At 41.7% G+C, this 21,275-nt stretch overlaps 2 protein-coding genes across 3 annotated transcripts; both read right to left on the reverse strand.

The window, feature by feature from the left end:
• Positions 1-893: 893 nt before the first annotated feature.
• Positions 894-5,996, reverse strand: LOC124997472. Of its 2 annotated transcripts, none has more exons than XM_047571199.1 (8): positions 5,532-5,996; positions 4,681-4,719; positions 4,288-4,596; positions 3,092-3,400; positions 2,495-2,809; positions 2,231-2,380; positions 2,077-2,150; positions 894-1,526 (listed from the first exon to the last, which is right to left on the reverse strand). In XM_047571199.1, the coding sequence occupies exons 1-7, from the start codon at positions 5,560-5,562 to the stop codon at positions 2,107-2,109; spliced, it is 1,197 nt and encodes a 398-aa protein (XP_047427155.1). In that variant the 5' UTR covers positions 5,563-5,996; the 3' UTR covers positions 894-1,526; positions 2,077-2,106. The 2 variants fall into 2 exon arrangements, with proteins under 2 accessions (XP_047427155.1, XP_047427146.1); XM_047571190.1 differs by having other exon boundaries at positions 2,068-2,150; positions 5,532-5,992.
• Positions 5,997-11,718: 5,722 nt separating this feature from the next.
• slc25a33 (solute carrier family 25 member 33) lies at positions 11,719-19,983 on the reverse strand. Its single transcript, XM_047593498.1, has 7 exons — positions 19,759-19,983; positions 17,292-17,465; positions 15,956-16,033; positions 14,478-14,578; positions 13,881-13,947; positions 12,705-12,985; positions 11,719-12,614 (listed from the first exon to the last, which is right to left on the reverse strand). The coding sequence occupies exons 1-7, from the start codon at positions 19,797-19,799 to the stop codon at positions 12,415-12,417; spliced, it is 942 nt and encodes a 313-aa protein (XP_047449454.1). The 5' UTR covers positions 19,800-19,983; the 3' UTR covers positions 11,719-12,414.
• Between the last annotated feature and the right edge of the window lie 1,292 nt (positions 19,984-21,275).

Below are 21,275 nucleotides of genomic sequence, written 5' to 3' on the forward strand. Positions count from 1 at the left end.
TAAACTCCATAGTACTATGATGAGCTAACGTCAGTCATACTTACAGTGAATCCATCTTCACACCAACACTAGACAGCATACATTCATTTCTTAGACTGTTGTCTAGATTTTAAACGTCACGAAGAGAATTTCAACAGATTTCAACAAGATTTGTTGTCTTTTCCTTATATATATATATATATATATATATATATATATATATTAAAAAAAAATGTTTATAGACCATCTTTTAAAACAAAAACTTCCAGACTCGTGGGACTCCAAGTTCTCATGGATCTCAAAAGATGTTGATCTGTTTAGCATCCAAGTTATTTTTCTGTTCCTTGGGAGGAAGGTGTCTAAGAGCCTGTGTTTCACTGTGTATTGCTAATATGATGATCAACCAAATCTTTTACATAATCTTGGGGATAGACTGGTGCTTCAATTTTTAAGACTTAAAGACTACATTAAAGTATATTTCGGGGACCTTTCAGGACAAGTGCCTCAGTGTTTTTGTAGGAGTAATTGGAAGATTATTGTTAATCTCTTTCTGTGTTAAGGTTGACGCGGTTTCGTGTAAAGTCTGCACTCGACATGCTGTAATGACATGTTTTGTAAGATTATTTCACACTTATTTTACTACAGCCTGTACGTCCTGCACACTGTTGTGATTTCTTGTTTTTTTTTTTTTTTAATCACAGGTTCATATAAAAGAGCTTCTATATGTAAACGTTTGACGTCTCCAGTAATTTATTCAGGAACAAAATCTTTTTAAATGTGATATAAGTAATCGTATCAAAATAAACAGAGCACTTTATGCACGTTAAAACCTTTTCCTGTCTTGAGGTTAGATCTGGTGCTATGAATCAGTGTGTAGTTATGTCTGTAGACGGTCTAACGACACACAAAACCCATTAAACCCAGAGGCGCCAACACCAGCAGCATTTTAATTAACTACAGCGTTTATGTACACATTTTAGTGCATTATTATTATTATACATACCGTTAATGACATAAGATGCATAGTAGTGTTAGACATAAAATACAAAAAAAGAAGAAAAAAAAACATCCTCGAATCTTAAGGATCATTGATCTGTGGGCGAGTACAGTATTAGCTGGTGGAGCCTGTCATTAGTGTCGCCTGTTAATAAATACAAAACAATACTTTTAAGTGAGAACTAGTGTCACAGTCTTCCACACTGTGAAGCTGGGGTCATGGCAGTAGCCACGTCTGAGTGGATCTTAAGTCCAGCTTGAACCATTAAACGAACTAAAAATAGTGTCCGCTGTGTAACCGTCTCCTGATGCTTACATCGACACAATGCAGCTTTTGACAGCCAATCATATCCACCGTTTTCCAGCAGTAACGTTAGCCTGAAGTTTGGTAATGAATGAATACTGCAGTAGAGTCTTAGGTCAATCAAAGGAGATTTAGAGTAAAACTGTTCCTCATCCACTGATCACGGCTTCCAGCTGACACCTTTTCCAGAAGTGTGGTGGATGACCGACGGCCGAGCGGTTTGGCAGCGTCACTCCTCTCCCGCCGTCTAAATCCATGGAGAACACAGTGTGAGCCCTCGCACTGTCCACACACACACACACACACACACACACACACACACACACACCTGTACTTCTGCTGAAAAGAGGAAACGAATGCCTTAAATGAAACAACTGAGTATTATAATATCTAAATAAATCACACCTCCATGGAAGCTTTTAATGCTCATCAACACAGAGGGTATGTGAGGTCTTCATGAGAACAGATCTTGTTGAAGTCATCTAATTCTCATCTGATCTCATCTTCTACTACCGCTTATCCTCACTAGGGCGAGATCATCTAATTTAATTACAAAAATAAATACACAACTAGGACAAGGAAGCATCACTAAAACAGTCCATTAGCTTTAGAAGTCACATAATTGGTTTAGCCTGGAAGTCGCCTATGTGCAGTCAGCTGATTATAGACTACACACTCATGTACCAGGAAGGTCTGACATTTAGTGACTCAGTAACAAGACAAAAAAAAAAAGATGAATGAAACACGTGCACTTCCAGGGAGCACAAATATTTTTTATTGGCACTGACCTCCGGTACCTGTAGGTTATCTGTTGCCTGCATCCTCGGTCATAGCTTGTTAATAGATAAGGCAACATACGTGTTGTCCACACCTGTACACGGAGGCACATGTTTCAGTCTGAGCGCATCACACACATTGTCTGAAGCTTTAAAAGGTTTCTGAGGCACTTACAGGTTCTGGTCTCTCGCTCCAGCTCAGACGGCTTCTTCTCTTTGTTGCACAGCACCTTGGCCACGATGATTATGATGATGACGGCAACAATAAATGTCAGGCCAGACACAAGCCAGCTGATCACCATCGGACTCAGCACCGGATCCGGGTCTGGAGTGAGAGGAGTTATCTGTCAGTTTACTAATTGGTGAAATTTAATGTATAGAACGCAAACAAAAAAACAAAACAAAACTCTATATTAAAACATTCAGATTCCTGTCCCACCTCTGACGGCTACAGGCAGGGGTTGGCTTTCTCTGGAGACGAAGGTGCGTCCACCCATTTGGACCCGATACAGGCAGTAGTAGTAGCCCTCGTTGGAGCGCTGGGCATTCGGGAAGGTGAATGTGACCGACGGGGTGAGGGCGGGCAGAGACTGGCGCACTGTGCCGTTGGAGCGGATCAGACGCAGCTGGAAGGAACCCCCGGGGTACTGCTGCGTCGTGGAGCAGGTGATATTAAAACTGTGGCCTTTAATGACGGAACCGGCCGGGGCCTCAGCGGACGTGTTGTACCAGTGTTGGGGAGTGAAGAGCTCCACTGTCGACGGAAAAAAAATAAATAAAAGGAATGCAATATGGTATTCAAGGCTATACATCACGAAACTTTCTAAAAAAAAAAATGAGATGGTGATTTATATTAGTGATCTGGGCGTTCATATAATTAATCTGATCTTCTCTGGGAGGTTGATGGAAGGTCATCTTTCGTCACACGCACGTCAGCACAGATGAATTAAGATTGTACAACAGAATAATACGTATGTGTGTACGGGCGGCGGTGAATTTGAGAGATTATGGACTAGACAAAGCAGCTATGACTCACCCACAGTGATGTTGATGGAGTTGCTAGGTGGAGAGCTGAGCAGCTCGGAGGGGAAGTCGCCCTTGATCCTGTACCGACAACTATAGCTGCCCTGGTGGAAAGTCTCTATGTCGGACAGAGTGAGCTCCACTCTCGTCTGGACCTGGTCCGCCCTCTGCGTGACCAGCGGGGTGGACACTCCGTGCTGGTACAGGTGAAAGTCACTGAGGTGGTGACCCAGCAGCACACTGCAGCTAAAACGAACAGCCTCCCCGGGAGAGAACACAGTGTGAGGTGACAGCAGGGTGAGTGTGGGCACCAAAAGGGCACCTGTGAGTCAAAGAGAGTCAAAATGTGAGAGGGGAAATGAACTTCACTTATCGGGCTGACATTGCGGTTTCTACCATCTATATTTCAGGAAACAAACTAAACTGCTTTGATATACTGCAAATATAGACTTAGACAGACTTTAATAATCCACAAGGGATGAGTATCCTAAGCATTTACTAAGTATGCCGCCTATTTAAATGGAACCAGTGATGACTCCAGCAGCAATGTCTTCTACTTTCACTGGTATAAATAGTCACTCAAACAGAACAGTCTCTATCGGATGACACAATTCTCAAAAATTTTGGTAACAGTCAGCATTATGTAAAGTCTTTTATTCCTTCTGCTATGAAGCTTTTAAACATAGACAATATTATGGTTTTATCCATTTATCTATTATCACATCCATGGGATTTTTACTACTGATTGAATCAATCTTAAGGAGCACCTATTCTTATGATCAATTATTATTTGCCCATGCACTTATTGTTTCCTTGGCTCGCTTGTTTGTTTATTGGATTTGTTCACTATGTATGCGATGCATGCAGAAAAGCTGCAAATGAATTGCCCTGTTGGGATAAATTAAGTTCTCTGAATGCAAAATCCGATTTATATCACCCACCGAATTGCCCTTGTTTGGATTTGGCTGCGAGGAAACTGCAAGTCAATAACCAATAAACACAACTTCAACACGGGATTGGAAAAGTTTTTGTGTTGAGTATAATGGCAGTATTAGTGTCTGAAAGATGGATAGCTAAGCAGGTGACACCGGTATCCATTAAGGAAACACCAAGGCAGGGTTAAATGTATTGTTGCACGCGAAACCAAGACAGCTAAACCCAGGCACTGCTCCTCCAGAGATTAATCACCTCAGCACGGGGCGGTCTTACCTGAGCATTTCACACCTGCGTCATTCTCATGGGTGCAGTAGGAGTTAGTGTTGAGGACGACGGCACAGCGCGTCAGACTGGATTCGTGTCCGGAGCACTGGACGTGATGCAGCCAGATCGTTCCACTGCCTGCGCCGAACCCCGCGCCGCGAACGGCGGATTCAGCGAAGCCGCAGCCCAGCTCCAGACACACCACGTCAGCCTCCCGGAGGTCCCAGCCATGGTCGCACACGGTCCCCCACTGGTCGTGGCCGCGCACCTCAACTCTGCCGGAGCAATTGTTATGTCCATCCACTAGTCGGACCCCTCCTGTGGGTCAGACACATTTAAGTCAGACACAAGTGCAGGAAAAGGTTGTGGATGCATTGGCTTGATATCAATCAACACTCTTACCAAAAGCAGTCACTCCATCCCACAGCGCACCTAAAAGGCCTGTAAGGAAAAAAAAAAGAAGAAAAAAGTTGTGACCAGCCTCAAATCCATTCAGAATGTCATCTGCACCTACTTAGAGCAAACTATTTACATCTGTATTGCGTACACAATGGATGTCTTCTCCATCAGGACGCTCAGTACAAACTGATCTAAAGAAGTGTTGATTCAATTTCCTGTGATCATCCAGAAGTAGTGCAGGACTATTGGATTACAATCGGTTTGTTTTCACCAGTGGTGCCTAATGTTTCGAAGGACGTAGGTTGTGGTGTTATTAAACAAGATTGAATTAAACACTTAAGAGTTTCTGTTATGTAGTGTAGCCCACCGACTAAAATAAAAAAGAAGCATGCAACAAGAGGATTTATCTAATGTACCCAATGCTTTGGCAAGTGAGTGTGTGGTATTAAACCCGTAGTGAGTGAGCTAAACACCTCTTAAAAATCCATTTTATGACCTTCAGTGGGATTAAACTCTAATGATTTTTTTTTTAGCTAGACTGAGCCGGTTACAACGGAGTGCAAAATTAATCAAATTGCAGCTTAACAACTGGTCCATTTTTAAAGTTACATAATAAATTTTCGTTCGTGCATACAAAGTAGTAATGGAGTGCTAAAGTAAGTTCAGATGATTCCTGTGCAGCTTCAGCTGCAACTTCAGCCACTTACAACTAGCCCCCAAGTAGCCACCTAGGGCTAGCCACCTACAACTAGCCACCTAGAGCTAACCCCCACAACTAGCCACCTACAGCAAGTAGCCACCTACAGCAAGTAGCCACCTGGAGCTAGCTTTGAAGCTAACCGTTAGTAGCTTACCTGTCAGAAGGATGTGGAGGAATCTCAGCATCGTTGCCCTCAGCCTCCCATCAGACGGCAGGCAGTGAAGGGAGTCCGTGGTGGTGGTGGTGGTGTTGATGGTGGTGGTGACAGTATCTCAAAGACATCACTAAATCTAGGCTAACTTAACTACCTGAAAAATCCGAAAAAACGCCAAAGCGGAGACGAGCTAACGGCTTTTGCTAGCGGCGGTTAAATTAAAAACATGGCCGACTAACGAGGGAGCTGATTCGCTGTCGAGCAATTCATCCACATAAAAAAGTGATGAAGCTGGAGTGGAGTGAAGACGAGTCCGGGGTGGGTGTCGCGGTGACTTGGTGTCCGCTGAGGCTGTTTACCGCTGCTACACGCCGCCAGGCCGCCGTACTCACGTCACCACCAGGAACTTATCCAGCAGCAGAGCCCTTCTCCTGGCATCAGCCAGAGGTCAGCACCATCCACAGAGCTGCGTTTAAACCTGTGTGCAGACGAGACACATAAACCCCTGAGCTTCCTCATCCCATTCCTCTGTCCATGCACTGAAACAACTATGTGCAATAATACTAATAAATACATGTGCTTATATTTAAATGGTATGTTTAAATATTTAAATGCCATATAATAATGTAAAAATGCAAAATGTTAACTGCACATAGTTTTGAACCACCACTACTCACAGATTTTTATTTTTATTTTGCACTGTTGTCGCTCTTTTGCACTGACATGCATGTCATACAGTCATATTACCAGTCTAACATTTGCACTTGCAACTGTGTGTGTATGTGTATGTACTGTGTGTGTGTCTATGCATGTTGTGGATTTTTTTTCCCCAATGTTGCTCCTATTCTATTCTATTCTATTCTATTCTATTCTATTCTATTCTATTCTATTCAGTCTGCACCAAGGGCGTAGCTAGAAACCCTGGGTCTGTTACCTCAGAAGGTTACACACGCCTCAATTACATAAACCACTGCAGTATAGTTGTGTCATATGCATCATCCTTTGAGGAACCTCTACAGGTGAAAGGTCTCCTGTGCTAATTTAGAGGCAGCTACATGAATGCACACATTTGCAGAATAACCCCTTTCTTTGCTCTTAATTACGTTGAAAATACAAAGGTATGCTAAAGCCTGGGTAAACTTTTTATACATTAACATAAGTTCATATATTCGAAGCATGACCAGACGGCATTGCTCACTGTCAAAATACATTTTAGTTCGGGTGGCACACACAGTCCAGTTTAACATCAAGCGGGTCAGACCTGTAGACCAATAGCATAATAACCTATAAGTAACGACAACTCCAGATTTTTTCCATTTATGCCATTTTTTTTTCTTTTACGCAAAGACGAACAAGTGGATTAGGAGAATGTTTACATTTAACAAACTATCCTTCAAAAAAAAATCTGTTTAAAGATAATTTGGGCCCATTGTTTGCCGTTTAGTCCTGGGTCCTGGGTCTCACTGTTGTGCTCTGTCCACTTCTTTGACTAAAGCAGTGGACAAATTAAGGTTACCAGTTATTTCCATTGAAAAATTGCAGTCTTCTATGTGATGTTAGACATAGTAAGATTAGTAAGTAAGTAAGTATGTAAGATTTGACCCTCTGGTGGGCCGCTTTTGGTCCACAGGCCACATGTTTGACACCTGTCCCTTCACTGAAAACATGTAGACTTGGGTTTTCACAATTCCTCTCATTTTATCTGGCAAATATCCACAGTTTTAGATTGGTTAGGATTATTACTTTATTTTAAAACTGTGAAATAGAATACAATAATAGCATGAAGCAGAGAAATGTATTTATGTTATTCAGTTTCAATACAGTTCAATTTTGTTTACATAGCGTTAATAACAATACAAATTGTCTCAAGACGCTTTGCAAAATCCAGTATGAAACCTCCAGAGGAAGCATAAAGGCGACAGAGGCAAAGGCACCTTGAGCAGAGCCCAGCTGAGTCCCATTTTCCTAAGGCCGGCCGGGCAGAGACAGAAACGAGATATATATATTTTTTTTATTAGTTTTATTCTTTTTTCTGCCTCTTTTCATTTCAGATTCATGAAGGCTGTGCTATAAATCAAAGTTCGGACAGCTGCTAAGGTTCAAGGTCGAGATGTTGCTGACCAGTGATACTGATGACATGCGCGGCGGTATATTTAGATGCCTCGTGACATCGTGGCTTATTTTTAAAAAATATAGTATTTGCAAAGTAATTAAGCCTGCTAAAAAGTGTCCTCCGACATGTGGCGGAGTAAAGCGGAAACAGGACCGCAGACATCCTGACCAGGGAAAATAAATTTGAGTAAAACACACTTGTGCCGTGTTTAATTTGGGTCAAATATTTCAGGTTGCCTTCCAAAAGCTTCTTGAGGCTGCAGCACATCATGCAGATGGAGTCAGGCTATCCGTTAGCATCTGTGGCTTTTCCCAAAAAACAAATTCATTTAAAACAAAGGCCACTGGACTTGTCAGGGTTTTCTTGAGGATGCTTCAGTTCTAATCTTAATGACTGGTGGTGGGGTTGACATCTATGAGTGGTACTCACCTGACATGACTAGGGTCTGCCAACGACCAGATTCTTGATCCTGCTTTGTGTTTTTGTGCTTGAATAGGATAACCTATTCGTAACCTGAATGACTGAGAACCTTCACAGACATCTATGACCCTACTCTTTCTGGTGTGTCCTGCACCGTTGGCAGTAGTCGGACCTCTGTCAGCAGCTTTTCAGCCGATGCAGCACGCTGAATCTGTGGCTGAACTAGACGGTCGTTAGCTTAGCAAAGCAGTGCACAGACACATAAGTAAACAAAATTAGGAGGTTAAAAGGGCACACAGAAGGCTCTACTAGTTGTATCTTGATCCAATGTGAACATTCAAGTAGACAAATATTTTCACAGAAACCTGATCATCTAGAATCAATATTGAGACTCGATTGGACTACGACTGGTTGTAGCTAGCTGGAGGTAGCTATTCCACTTTCCTGGCAACTTGAACTGACTTTACAGTTACTTACAACCATTTTGCCCTAGTTTTGAAAGTATGCTCGGGACGTCAGTGTTCATTTGAAAGTCAGGTTTGCAAGCAAGCTTTAATTTCTTGCTCCACGTCATTATATCCACATAATCATGTCCCTCAGTATGACTCCGCCTGCTCCACGGTTTGGACTGTGTCGTTCTTTTTTTATTTCCTGCAGACATAAGTGTGGTTCATGTTGTTTCATGAGACCAGAAGCGAAAACCCATAATTAGTTTTTTATTTTTTTTAATGGTGGCTTTGGATCAGTGTCGCTTCCTTGTTAAGCCGTCTTTCAGGTTATGCTAATGAAGGATTGGTTGTGCTGTGGCTAGACATATTATTATACCTCTTTATACCTCTTTTCTCGTAAGTATCGTCCCACGCTCCCTTGCTGTTGTTCTGGTATTGATTGTACTTTTATTTTACTTTTTTTGTTTGTTAAGTTCTTGATTGATTAGTTTTTTCCATGATGTCAAACAAAAAGGCGTGGAGTTTGAAGGTAGGCCACACGCACACCTCCTGTTGACTCAAATTATGTCAAAAGCGATTACTCAACAGACTTCAGCTGTATATACATACTTAAAAGAAATACATTTTATTTATCTACACACTAGAGCTGGGAGCGTCTGGTGACTCAGTGTTTCTTGCTCAAGGACATTCTTTCTTCTTTTATCATTAAATATGATTTATTTATTTATTTATTTTAAATATAAATCGGGGTTTTAAAGGCCGGATTATCTCCACTGTGGTTATCTCCCAGAATATTTATGATGGTTGACATCTGTAATTGTAGAGCTAAAAGGCCTTTTAAAGGTTTTATAAGTTTAGCACCGCACTGACTCACAGTGGACTGCCGGAAATGTCCAAATGGACCAGTTTGACAGGGGACATTTTATGTCGGCTCATCATACATAAGTCATCCTTTTGAAAACACTCCCTATTTCACGTAAACTGCTTAACTCGGTCATGTATTGAACCTGCTACTAATAGACAATAGATGAAGCAGAGCCAACATTTTTTCAACAAGTAGAGCCAGAGGTGTCATTATTTTTTATTCATGTTCCTCTTTCTTCTCAAAAAAACTGGTGTTTTAAAGTTCAACTCAGGCACGGACAGTTTTATTATGCAGGTGTCTAAAGCAGACTCTAGCACTCAGCCTGAAGCAACAATGACGAGTGGGTAACAATGTCTGGTTCACTCTATTCCACACGTACTGTTTTGTTTTTTGTTTTTTTGTTTTTTTTGAGCCTAGAAGTTATTCTTTCTTATAACTAACATATAAAGCGTAAATACATTGTTCCAACGGATAGAAGGTAAATAACCACTATAATTACCACTTATAAACCCATGGCACGTCCTAAAACAACACTGAAACGAAAGTAACTGGAGTTGTTTGTTTTTCTTGAATACACTTTGTCAGTCATCCAAATAGTTGTATCAGCTGAGGTGACAAAAAAAGTCCTGACAAAACACACAAGTCCAGCTACCTTTCTCTCAGCTTTGTTTTAGGGTTATCCTGTGTAGATTTCAGGAAGTGGAAATAAGAACATCTTCCCATTTACTGTAAAACCCCTCAGTCTTCAGCCTGTTCATTCCGGTTGCAAAGGATGCGAATCAACAAAGAGACTTTAACGGGACGTTTTTTTTTTGTTTTTTTTTTTAAATGCTGATTCATGTCTGAGTTCCTCGACTGACTAATACCTCGAGGCACAATTTCCATTTCCTCAGTTTCCTGGTCTCAGATGACCGAGCCGGTTTGCGGTCCGTCCTGTTCTGTTTTGAGAAGTGAAATTTTAAGGCCAAAGCACGAGGGCTCAGGAACGAAAAAGCGCTAAAAACAAAACCGCACAATCAGCAATGTGTGTGGTAGCACTTGGCCAATTCTACAAAGAACAGGGACAAATTGTTTTGTTTGTTTGTTTGTTTGTTTATACACCGATCAGCCACAACATTAAAACCACTGACAGGAGAAATCAATTACATTGACCATCTTGTAACAATTAAATGATCTGCAGGGAAACGTTTGGGCCTGGCTTTTGTGTGGATGTTACTCAGGCATGATGCAGTCTGACACACAGAGAAAAACTGTTTAGGAACGACTCAAAAAAAAACATGAATAATTCACTAGATTCCAAACTGATCATGCATCTGTGGGATGATCCACAGAGGCTCCTCCCCTTAACCTTTAGGTCCCAAAGGCCCCCCCACTAAGAAGATCCTGTTGCAGACACAACTGTTTTGGAGGCACAAGAGTGACCTACACAATATAAGGAAGGTGGTCATAATGTTATGCCTGATTGATCTATGTGTAAAAACGCAACTGGACTCGTTTCCCCCATTCATACTTTCAGGTTCCAGTTTCTGTCCATCAGTGGGTCATCAGAGGTTAATCTGAACAACACACTCTATTTTTGTATCTGGTACCACCCACAAGTGTTGCTAATAAAAACTAAAACTCAGATAAGTCACTGGGATGAATCACCTTCAAGAAACCTCACTGAGTCCAGCCGCTTTTGGTTTAATTTTGTATTTGGGGATTTCCAAAGAAAAAGAAGCACATTTACTTTCTCCTCAAAGAATCTTTTCTTTAGGGATTCAGTCTAAAACGACTTTGATAGGAATGACTTTTTTTAGGAGTCGGAGGAAGACATGCTGGTCGACATGGCTGCAGGTGATGCAGGCATTACTTAACATAAGTGAAAGCAAACGTCTTGATGTTTAGTCATACTACAAACAGACAACCTTATGTTTAAGTAAAACTTCGAGGGAGGCTGTAGTTTACATGGCACACAGGAGAATTAGCATAGACAAACCACCTCTACTCGTTTGAATGTTCCACCGAACATGCAAACTTCGTCTCTTACATTCTAAGTTATTCATCTCTATAGAGTAAGCATCATGTTCTATACTGACGACTTTATCCTGGTTGTCCCATGAACAAGGTTGAAGGACACCGACCGAGACACTACCCTTTTTCTAATTCTGCTTTAAAACTAATCGCTTGAGAGCCGCTTACTTCTTCATTGTCTTCATTTACCTTAGCAAACTTTGAGTAAAGCTACCGTTGTGCTGCACTTATGCTTTTAAATGCGCTTTAAAAGTAAAACTGACATTATCCATAAACAAGAAAGGCACACTTGCATATAAATAAATTCATCTGGCATCAAACTCAATCTGATGTGGATATCCGATGCATTTTATTGAACCACTGGTCAATTAAGCATCCAAGTTCTCACTGTAATGTAAAAGGTGACCATCTTTTTCCACAAAGAAAACATACAGATAAGTCCGTAAAATAATATATATTTATATATATTACTGAAAAATATGATAAATTCTTCTGTAACGCAAACTTTAAATCCAGCAGACTGTATTTGTCAAACTATAACAGAAAGTCTCTCGTCCGTGTCGGCATTTCAACACAAAGAACAGCACTATTATGAGCACTGCTGCTGAATTACATCCCTTCATTAACTAATCGAGTGAACCTGCCCAGTAGTGCGTGTGTGTACGATACATTTAACCACTGATAAAAAGGAAACAAACATTATCGTAAAATAACGAAACAAAAATAATTTAGTTAACTTAAAACTAGTCCTCTAAGAAGATGACCTTTTTCACAGGCTTGGAGTTTCACACGTACCATGAATTCTTGCTCTTATTTTGGTGAACTCCTAACATGCATTCGATAAAATAATGAATTTAGCTCTTTGGATAACAGTACAACCTGTTCTTCATTAGTTCCGTCGTAACGGCCTCTGACGAACCACATAAATGTACGCACCGGTTTTATTTCTTTTTTCCCCCCAAAAGTCTTTTGCCCAGTGTGGTATCTATTACTCGTCAGGGAGTCCCCCCCAATGTTCAGACTTCATTTAGATTCTCCCAGCAGGTGGACGATGAGTTCATATGTGGAGAGGACGATGGCTGTGTTAGGGATCTGTCTGATCAGCTGTGGAATGAGTCCTCTATAAAACGCCGCGTATCCTTCCTCCACCGCTATCAACCTCCCCGTCTGGAAGAAATACTTGTACTTGCTGCCTTCCTCGCGCAGCCGTGTCCGGATGACCTCTGCGGAGACACGAAAGGAGACATTTAAAAATCAGACGTTAAGTCACCGTGCTGCAAGAGGAACGCGAACGGCAGATTGCGTGTGTTTACCGTGTGGGTAGGCTATGCAGGACGCACAACCCTTTGAAAAAGCAGCTGCCATCATCAGGCCCAGGAAGTCCGACGCTCCCTTCTCGTTTTCACTTTTCGACGATGTGAACTGGCTCTTGGCCAAGTGTTTCTTCAGCGTCTCGTAGATGAGGAAGCAGATCATGGTCTCCGAAATGCCAGCGTAGGACGCGGTGAGGCCGCGGTAGAAGCCTCGGATTCCTTCGGTGTTGTAAACGTAGCGGGCGCACTGCAGTGCGTTCATCTTCTTCTCTCCTCTGGCTCTGAAAAATTAAAAAAAAAAAGAAAAAGCTTATTAGTGATCAAAGTTACATATAGTGGGAGGTTAAACTATTATTTTATGTGTTTTTTTCATGTTTTTTTTGCAAAATAAAACTGATATTTCTGAAATTCCGATAAAGTACATTTGTGCTTTGTACGTATTTTCATTGAAAGGCGTTTTGCAAATGAGCTGCAACTCTCTTAATGTCTCATCCTGCAATATCCCACTGGTCTTGCAAACTGTCGTAACGTGAGACTTCACTGGTCACATGTCCCCCTGCCTTATCTCTGGTGACGGGGAAATGTGGAAAAAGTGTTTCCATTGCACTTTTGGGATAGACTTTTGTAATAAAAGCGTAAAAATGTTTTTTTTTTTTTTTTTTTTTGCACATTTCTAGGACTACAGGAAACGCAGCGTCTGAGTATTCCAGGACACGAGAGGTTAAACATTTAAGATCAACAAGTGGTTCTAACTGTGAAAACAAAACATGTGGTGTTCCTGGTGTTTCCTGATTGGTTACACCTTAACAGACTGCTGTTTGTGATTATACAATCATTTCCCCTTCCCGATTCCAAGAGACACCATTTGCTGCCGCGGGGCATGGGTGGGTTCTTCTAAGACCGGGTGAACAGACACGTTCCTGTGATACCACATGACACTGGTGCCCTGTACTTGCTAATGTAAATATAGACTCCAGGACAGTGCGTCAGCAGCGCTGTGTATTTATGGAGCCAGGTCACACACACACACACACACACACACACACACACAGAGACTGCAGGAGCCAAGGACAGTACTGGGCAGGTAGAGGCCCTCGCCCCAGGAATACCCCCTAAAATAAGCTGAAGATTACTTTACACCAATCTAAAAGTAGAATGATCTGAGAGTGTTCATACTTTTTCTCCAGCTGCATCCTGGTCTTGACCATCCAGATGGGGTTCATCAGGGAGTTGGTGACGAACGCTGAGGACGAGGAACAAAAATATTATTATTTTTCAGTTTATATTCAGTTTCATAGTTATATGCTAAATGTTGCTCATAATGAAGGTGAAAGGAAAATATAACATGAGAACGTAGACATTTAGGAACACGTTCCAATAAAACAACTGTGGACTTAATCTCGTCGTTATTGAGGTTGTGATATTCAGCATAAATATTAATAAATAAATAAATAAATAACTGAGAGCTGCTACACTTTAGTATTTAATCCAATCCGGTTTAAGGGCACCACAAAGTACAACCTCTAAAATGATTATACTGAGCTGAACGTGGTAACACTTATGAGCCAAGACTGTTACATTAAAAAAAAAATGCATTTGTTTTCACTAGTGCACTCAATGAACTGCAATAAGTTAATAAACAAATTCTTTATCTTAGTTTCTTTTATGCTGGCACAGTGTGAAGTGGCAGGAAGATATTTTTTGCACGCCACTGGACTTGTATAGCTATCACGTGTGTGTGTGTGCGTGAAGACTAAACAATAAAACACTCACCTGCAACACCAGCAGAAGACATGTGCACCAAACCACTATTGGGGACCAACAGTCCATTGAACATCTCTTTAGATTTCGAGTATGCAGCAAAGTAAATGGCCCTGAAACACAGAAGACAAACGGTTAAGAACGCTACACACGGGAGAAGCTTTAAATTAATAGGTCAAATAGGAACATAGCGTCAAAGTTTGACTGTGGTTTTATTATAGCTCTGTTTAATGGCTTCATTTGGGCCTTTGACATCCAGATCATGAGTGTATCCAGAGTCTGTTCCCCGCGTGCCTGTTTTCTCTCTCAGCGTGGCTTCTGGAACAGACGCCACCAGAATGAGGCTGAATAAGCACCACAGCTATGAATGTGAGCCTGCCCAGGTTGGCCCGTGAAATGGAGAGACAGTGGAATTACTGGGAAAAGGATAACGCTGCTGCTGCTGCTACTAATTAACCACAGAGGCGTACTGCATATGTAACCTATAACCAGTTTCCAGTTTAACCGAGTCTAAAAGTCCAATCAATATTTTATGACATGTATTTGGACAATTAATCTCATGGCTATTGTACTGCAGTATAGTAGAGTGTGCTTACAGATAAGGGAACAGGAAAAAGCCTTTCTAAATTCAGGACAAAGGGTCAATCTGAAACCTTTGTTATGGTCTCATTATTACAGTCACTTGCCAGTTCACCGGGTACGTTGATTAAAAAGTATTCCAGTAAAAAAATAAAAAAATAAAAAATCTAAATCCTTAAACAGCATCACAAAGGAGGTGATTCAACCGGATGATCATTTTTGTTTGTGGTGCTTTTAAACTGGATTTAAATCAAAGTGTTTCTATTATTTAGCCTATCCCACTGACTAAAACGGGATTGTCAAAATAATAAAGACATGCGTGACTACAATATCACAGCCTGCACAATGAAAACAACTCTCCCTGCTATTTATAACAAATACCGAAAACCATAACCTTCACAAAGATCAGCTCTGGCGCATTTGTTTTCGTTTGATGCACCTAATGATGAACTGGCACGTCCCAGTGCGCGACCATTATCACTGACACATTTACTTTTCATCGCTTGTTTGTCTCCGGGTTTAAACAAATGCAGTGGTCTAATCGCGTCGACAGCCGCGTATGCGGGGCTGGGGAGGAAGCTGTTGCCGTGACAACGACTTCCTGTTTATACAGCTATCAAAAGTTAAAAATAAAAATACAGTCTCCTCCTGTTTGTTTCCTTTGGTCAGAGGCCGTGATGGAGCGTCCACCACCTTTTCCTCCTTCAATTTCATCGTCTCCTTTTGCCTTTGCGTTGTGTATTTTGTTGGAATACAACGTTGTCTCGGTGGACGTTAACACTCAGACAGACAAGTGAGAGACATGTAATCTCGAGACTGTGGAAACGACAATAGTTCCAGATGGAGGGCAGATGCTCAACCCCTGACGCTGTTCAGCAAACGTGAAGTGTAAACACTTGAAATCAATGTACCTCGAAGGGGCAACGCCAACAAGGTTCGGCCCCAGTCCACGGAAAAGAGATCTTGGTCCCTCCTTCTCAAGAATTGATCTGAAACAAAAAGCAAAAAAATCCACCAATCACTCACATCATCAGTCACAATGAAATATTTTATTTTACTTTATTAGTACATGCAGGATGTTCCCAAGCTTTAGTGGGGGAATCAATGTGACAGTTCACTCCTGCAATCGTCTGAAGTATTTCACCAGCCCTGATAACTTGAGCTGTTTTCTACATTGAACCCGGTCCCCGGGGTAGCGCTTGCCTTGTCACGTCAGCCACATCCCCAGAGTTTTTTTTAACCCTTTGTAGGCAGTGACCTTCGTTCTTTGCATGACACTCTCAAGCCAAGCGAAGACGGACTGTGCAGCTGCAGTTTCACTTGGTCTCTGTAATGCACACCTCACACAACAGTCCACGTTCACATTCCCCTTCTCTCTCACGGATACCCGACACCTCTTCTTAAACAATGACGAGTTTAAAGACACAATAATGACATTTTTTTTAGGTCAAAACAATGACCGGTCTCAAGGTTTCGATGACCTGAGAAGGAGATTAAGGCTAATGTACACAGACACAACCCCGTCTCTCGTGGCTTTGAAAAGTGTCATTGAATCAGAATATTTTATTAATCTTTCAATGAAATAGTTTTGTCACAAGAATAAAGATAAAAATAAACATAAGATCTGAGCTAGTGGGAAAAAAATGTGCTCAGGCATATTTAACATTTAACATTTACAGCCTAGAACGTCAGCAGACACCAGTCAAGACCGGTTCAGTCTGTGGATCCTCGTCCTCCGAGTGTAATATAACCCTGACACAGCACCCTGGCTAAAATCTTCAGGGGCTGCTCCTAGTCTTTCCTGCACAGTCACGTAGGGGCTTCGTTCACGCACAGATTCGTTTCATCCACATCACGTATCCTCACCAGACCTGGTAGAAAAGCACGGACTGTGTTGACCCAAACAGCTGGTTAAAGACACTAAATATCAGAATACTGTGCACGTAATACTCACTTTATGTAAGACGGGATTACACAAGTTCAAAAACTATGCAGGAGAAATCAAATGACAAGAAGAACAGGATGGTTTTTGTGGGTAAAACACCAGTCTGCGCCAACAACAGTCACTAACGCGCCATTATACCAGCCCCTACATGTTAACCCTAATAAACAGCGGAGTGCACCAGATGTCAGGGGAGAACACTTTGTCTCCAAGGGTGCAGGCAGGAGAATACAAACATCTCAGGGCACAGCCCACATGACACGCGGCAGTAATGTTTGCCTCACAACAAGCAACAAAAGTCTTACCGTAGGACCTGCAGCAGCCCAGGGGTAACGGTCCCTGGTCGGATAACGCCGGCGCCGCTGAGGGTGCCCAGCTGCACCTGGAAGACGGGCCGGAGGGTGAGGCCGGATGACTGCAACCGCGTCTTCAACACCTCCAGGGGGCAGGTCACGATGGCTCCCACCGTCCCACTACATCTGTGGGTTCAAAACAAACAAAATTAGGATTATGGGCTTCGGGATGTTTGAAGGTCTGAACACAAATACAGATGATATCGTTACCGCTGTCGGGTGTAGCGAGGCTCTAGTTTTGGCAACAGACATACTGAGGAGAGTTTTTTTTCCCACCATAATAAAGCTGAAGAGTTACTGGCTGCGTGCAACGAACAATTATGGTCAAAGACTGGACTCGCTCTCACTCAGCAGAGAGTTAATCCAACACATCTGGTAAACAGGCTATTCTCACTCAGACACTCTCATTATGTTTGGAACGTACTATTTGCCCGAAGACAGAATGGTTTTTAGACAGTATTTTCCCCATTTCCAAACAGACAGTTCATTTATTTGGTTCTGTGCAGTTTCCACTAGTACACATTAACCAGCATACCCTTGTCGGTGACGAGCTTAGAAGTCTGGAACAGATTACGCTAAGTCCCTGTACTCTGTCTTGTCTGAAGGACAGAGTCAAACATCTTCTTAGCAAAAGTAACACCTGACCTATTTGTCCAACTCACCGTCCACGGTATGTTTATATTTTAATACTGTTATATTTTTTCGAACCTGCATGTCCCTGTGTTCCCATCCTTCTATCTATCTATCTATCTATCTATCTATCTATCTATCTATCTATCTATCTATCTATCTATCTATCTATCATCCATCAACCTTAAATTTTTTTTTCAAAGGCAGGAGAAATTGCGTCGACAAAGTGCGTTTTACAGATAACAAATCCAATGTGACCTGTAAATAAACATGCAGCCAGGTGTGTGCGTTTGTTGCGACCATGACCGCTGACATGAAACCCAGGAAGAAATAGGTGAAATGGCATTTGGGGAGGGGGGGGGGCTCCAAAAACAATTACACAGTGTAAATTTAACACAGGTGTAGCATGACCAGAGGCTGACAAACAGGCGCAGCTGGTTGTCTGTCTCGATGTGAGCTTGAAACATAATTGTTTTATGTACAGATGACCAGAGAAGTAACGTAAGTAGACTTTTCGTGTATCTACAGTTTAATCGAGTATTTTATCTTTTTGTTCCGACTCCCTTTTTTACTTTTACTCCCTACATTTGTAAACAAATATCTGTACTTGCACGAGACGAGACACGCAAGCACCCCTGAAAAATTACAAGGTATGTCTATGATGTGACAAAAAGAAATCGGCACAATAGTGGAAAGCGTGCGGTTTAAACATAACATTTTATCTCTCTCTCCTAAAGTACAGAGAGAAAGTGGGGGCTTGTTCAGTCCACAAGGAGGGACAAAGGACAGATAGATGTTGTCTCTTAAGCAGGGTCACCTATCTTTATTGACCTTCCTATCTTTAAGGTTGTTTTTGCACTTATTGCTCCTACCTCACCTTCTCATTTAACATTTAAAAACCAAATGACAGCTTTGTGACACAGTAGTTTGTCATTAAATCACCCCTTGGAGACTCTCCCGTGAGTCACAGTCCACCTCTCTTTAACATTTCAAGGGTAAAATGGCGTCATTTAAACGAGCCAGTGATGTTAAAATGTGACCTTAGCATTAAGTGAATGCCACCCAGCTGCTCGCTAGACTGCGGACCGGGGTTTAGAAATAACCCCCCCCCCCCTCAGCTGGTGTGGTGGTGGGCTGGCATGGTGCATGATCCATATGAACAACCTCAGCGTTACATAACAGGACATCACATCTCTCTGGTCTCATGACCGCGACGCACACGGACACCGCCGCCACCAGCCTCGGCCAACTCTCAATATCGCAACACACTGGCGGTGCCACTTTTAAAAGCCATTACTTAAAAATAACACAGCCTCTCGAAATGCAGATACGAGCTTCCTCAAACACAAAAAAAAAAAAACTAGCTAGCAACCCCCACGTCCAGTTCGTTAGCTATCAGGCTGTTAGCACGCTTCCGCTAAGGCTATAGCCTTAGCATTATCTTCTTAAAAGACGTAACAGACGCCAGAGGAGGGGTAATTAGTTCAAGCCCCCCCACACTGAAGTTGGTTTTCCTACATTTATATTACACAATGAATGAGTAAAAAAAAAATGCTGAATATCACAGGAGGAACATTGCGTCCGAGCACAGTCCAAAGATCGTGCTATGCTAACACGCGCCAGCTTACGTTTCCCCGTGTGAACATACCGACTGAATTATCTGTAAATACGGGGTCAAATGTTCTGAAACGCGGTTTTCTAAGCATGGGTTAGCTCTAATAACCCCTGAGATATTAATAGGTGGTTTAAAACGGATACTCATAATAACGTGTTTAATAATGTGACTCACCCGCCGGCGAATAGATGCAGCAGCGTGTCTCTCTGTGCCATCTTTTCCTCTTTTTTTTTTTCCTTTTCTCTTTTGAATCAAACAGACACCATATTATTCTAATCAAGGAGCGGATAGAATTGCGTTTGGATAACAATAAGCTAATTCAATGGTCCCGGTGATCTCGCTGTTGTGTGTGTGTGTAGCCGGCTTCTCGGAGCTGTCAGGGCCGGACTGAGGAGGAGGGGGGACCTGAAGAGCTTCTCGGCCGACGTCAGGGGGCCGGACGGGGGTGTTGTCCCTGACGTAGCACGCGGACTCGTCACCACCCTGTTCCTTTTTCGAGTTCTTGCACAAGAGCCAAAAGAAAAAACCCACAACAAAACAACAAGTCTTTGACGACAGAGTCTCCGCTGACCTTCAGGAGTTTCTGTGAAAAATAAAAAACCGGACCTTAGCTTAACCCTTTATAGGCCGCTCCGTTGAAAATACTTGGAAATCTTACATTTCAACCCCCCAGACTTTTATCAGAGGACGCTGGGAGACTGTGTTACTTTGTGGGTTTTTTCTTTTCTTTTTCTTTTTTTCATTGAGAAAATCAAGATGTAGTAGCTTTTTTGAACCAATCAGAGCTCTGTACATGAGTTGTGTTTGAATAAATGCTGCATGCAATGTGTAATTTTCTTCTGATTTCATTGATAAAACTCATTACAGGATTCAACCGACAAAACTAACACATTCTCTCAAAATAAAAAGAATTCAGGAGATCTCATTCTTATTTTTTTTTTTTAACTGTGTGCCAACTTTGACTATTTAAGAAAAATACAACTTAGGGTGACTGACTTTTGTGATAGGAAGTCTTGGCTTGGAGATCAAGCTCTAAAATGTTCATGAACAGCATTCAATTTACTTTTGGTATGTCCTAAATAGGACATTTTATTTATTTATTTATTTTATTTTATTTATTTATTTTTTTTTTTGCAAAAAGGCTGGAATGATAAGAGATTAACATATTTGATTCCTTGCCCCTAAGTGGTAAACAAATGTAAACATGTATTTAGTCCAGGGGAGATCCTATAGGCTGAGAGCTTTAAAGGTGCTTTAATGCCAAACTAGTGTGTCACAAAGCTGTCATTTGGTTTAAAAAAAAAAAAAAAAAAAGAAAGAAAAGAAATTGCATTTAAATGAGAAGATGAAATAGGAACAACAAGTGCAAAACAAACGTAAAGTCACATATTTCCATTATTGTGACAACCGTGTTTTAGTCACAGGGATAGGCTAAATGCCGGAAACACTGTAGTGTTTAGTTCATCCAGTGTAGGTACACCATAAACCACATCCTGCAAAATGATCATCTAATGCAGTTTCAACATGAACCCGGAATTAGGACAGTCACAAGGGAGGATTTAATCCAGGACTCATTTGTTTTCATTAGTGTTCCTAATGAACTGGCAAGTGAGTCTATGTACTTCCTGCTTATGCATAAATACTTCTTACTGTAAATACAGCTATATGTACAGCATAAGTAGATGTATTCT

The sequence above is a fragment of the Mugil cephalus genome, chromosome 1 (assembly GCF_022458985.1).
Source record: "Mugil cephalus isolate CIBA_MC_2020 chromosome 1, CIBA_Mcephalus_1.1, whole genome shotgun sequence".
NCBI lineage: Eukaryota > Metazoa > Chordata > Actinopteri > Mugiliformes > Mugilidae > Mugil > Mugil cephalus.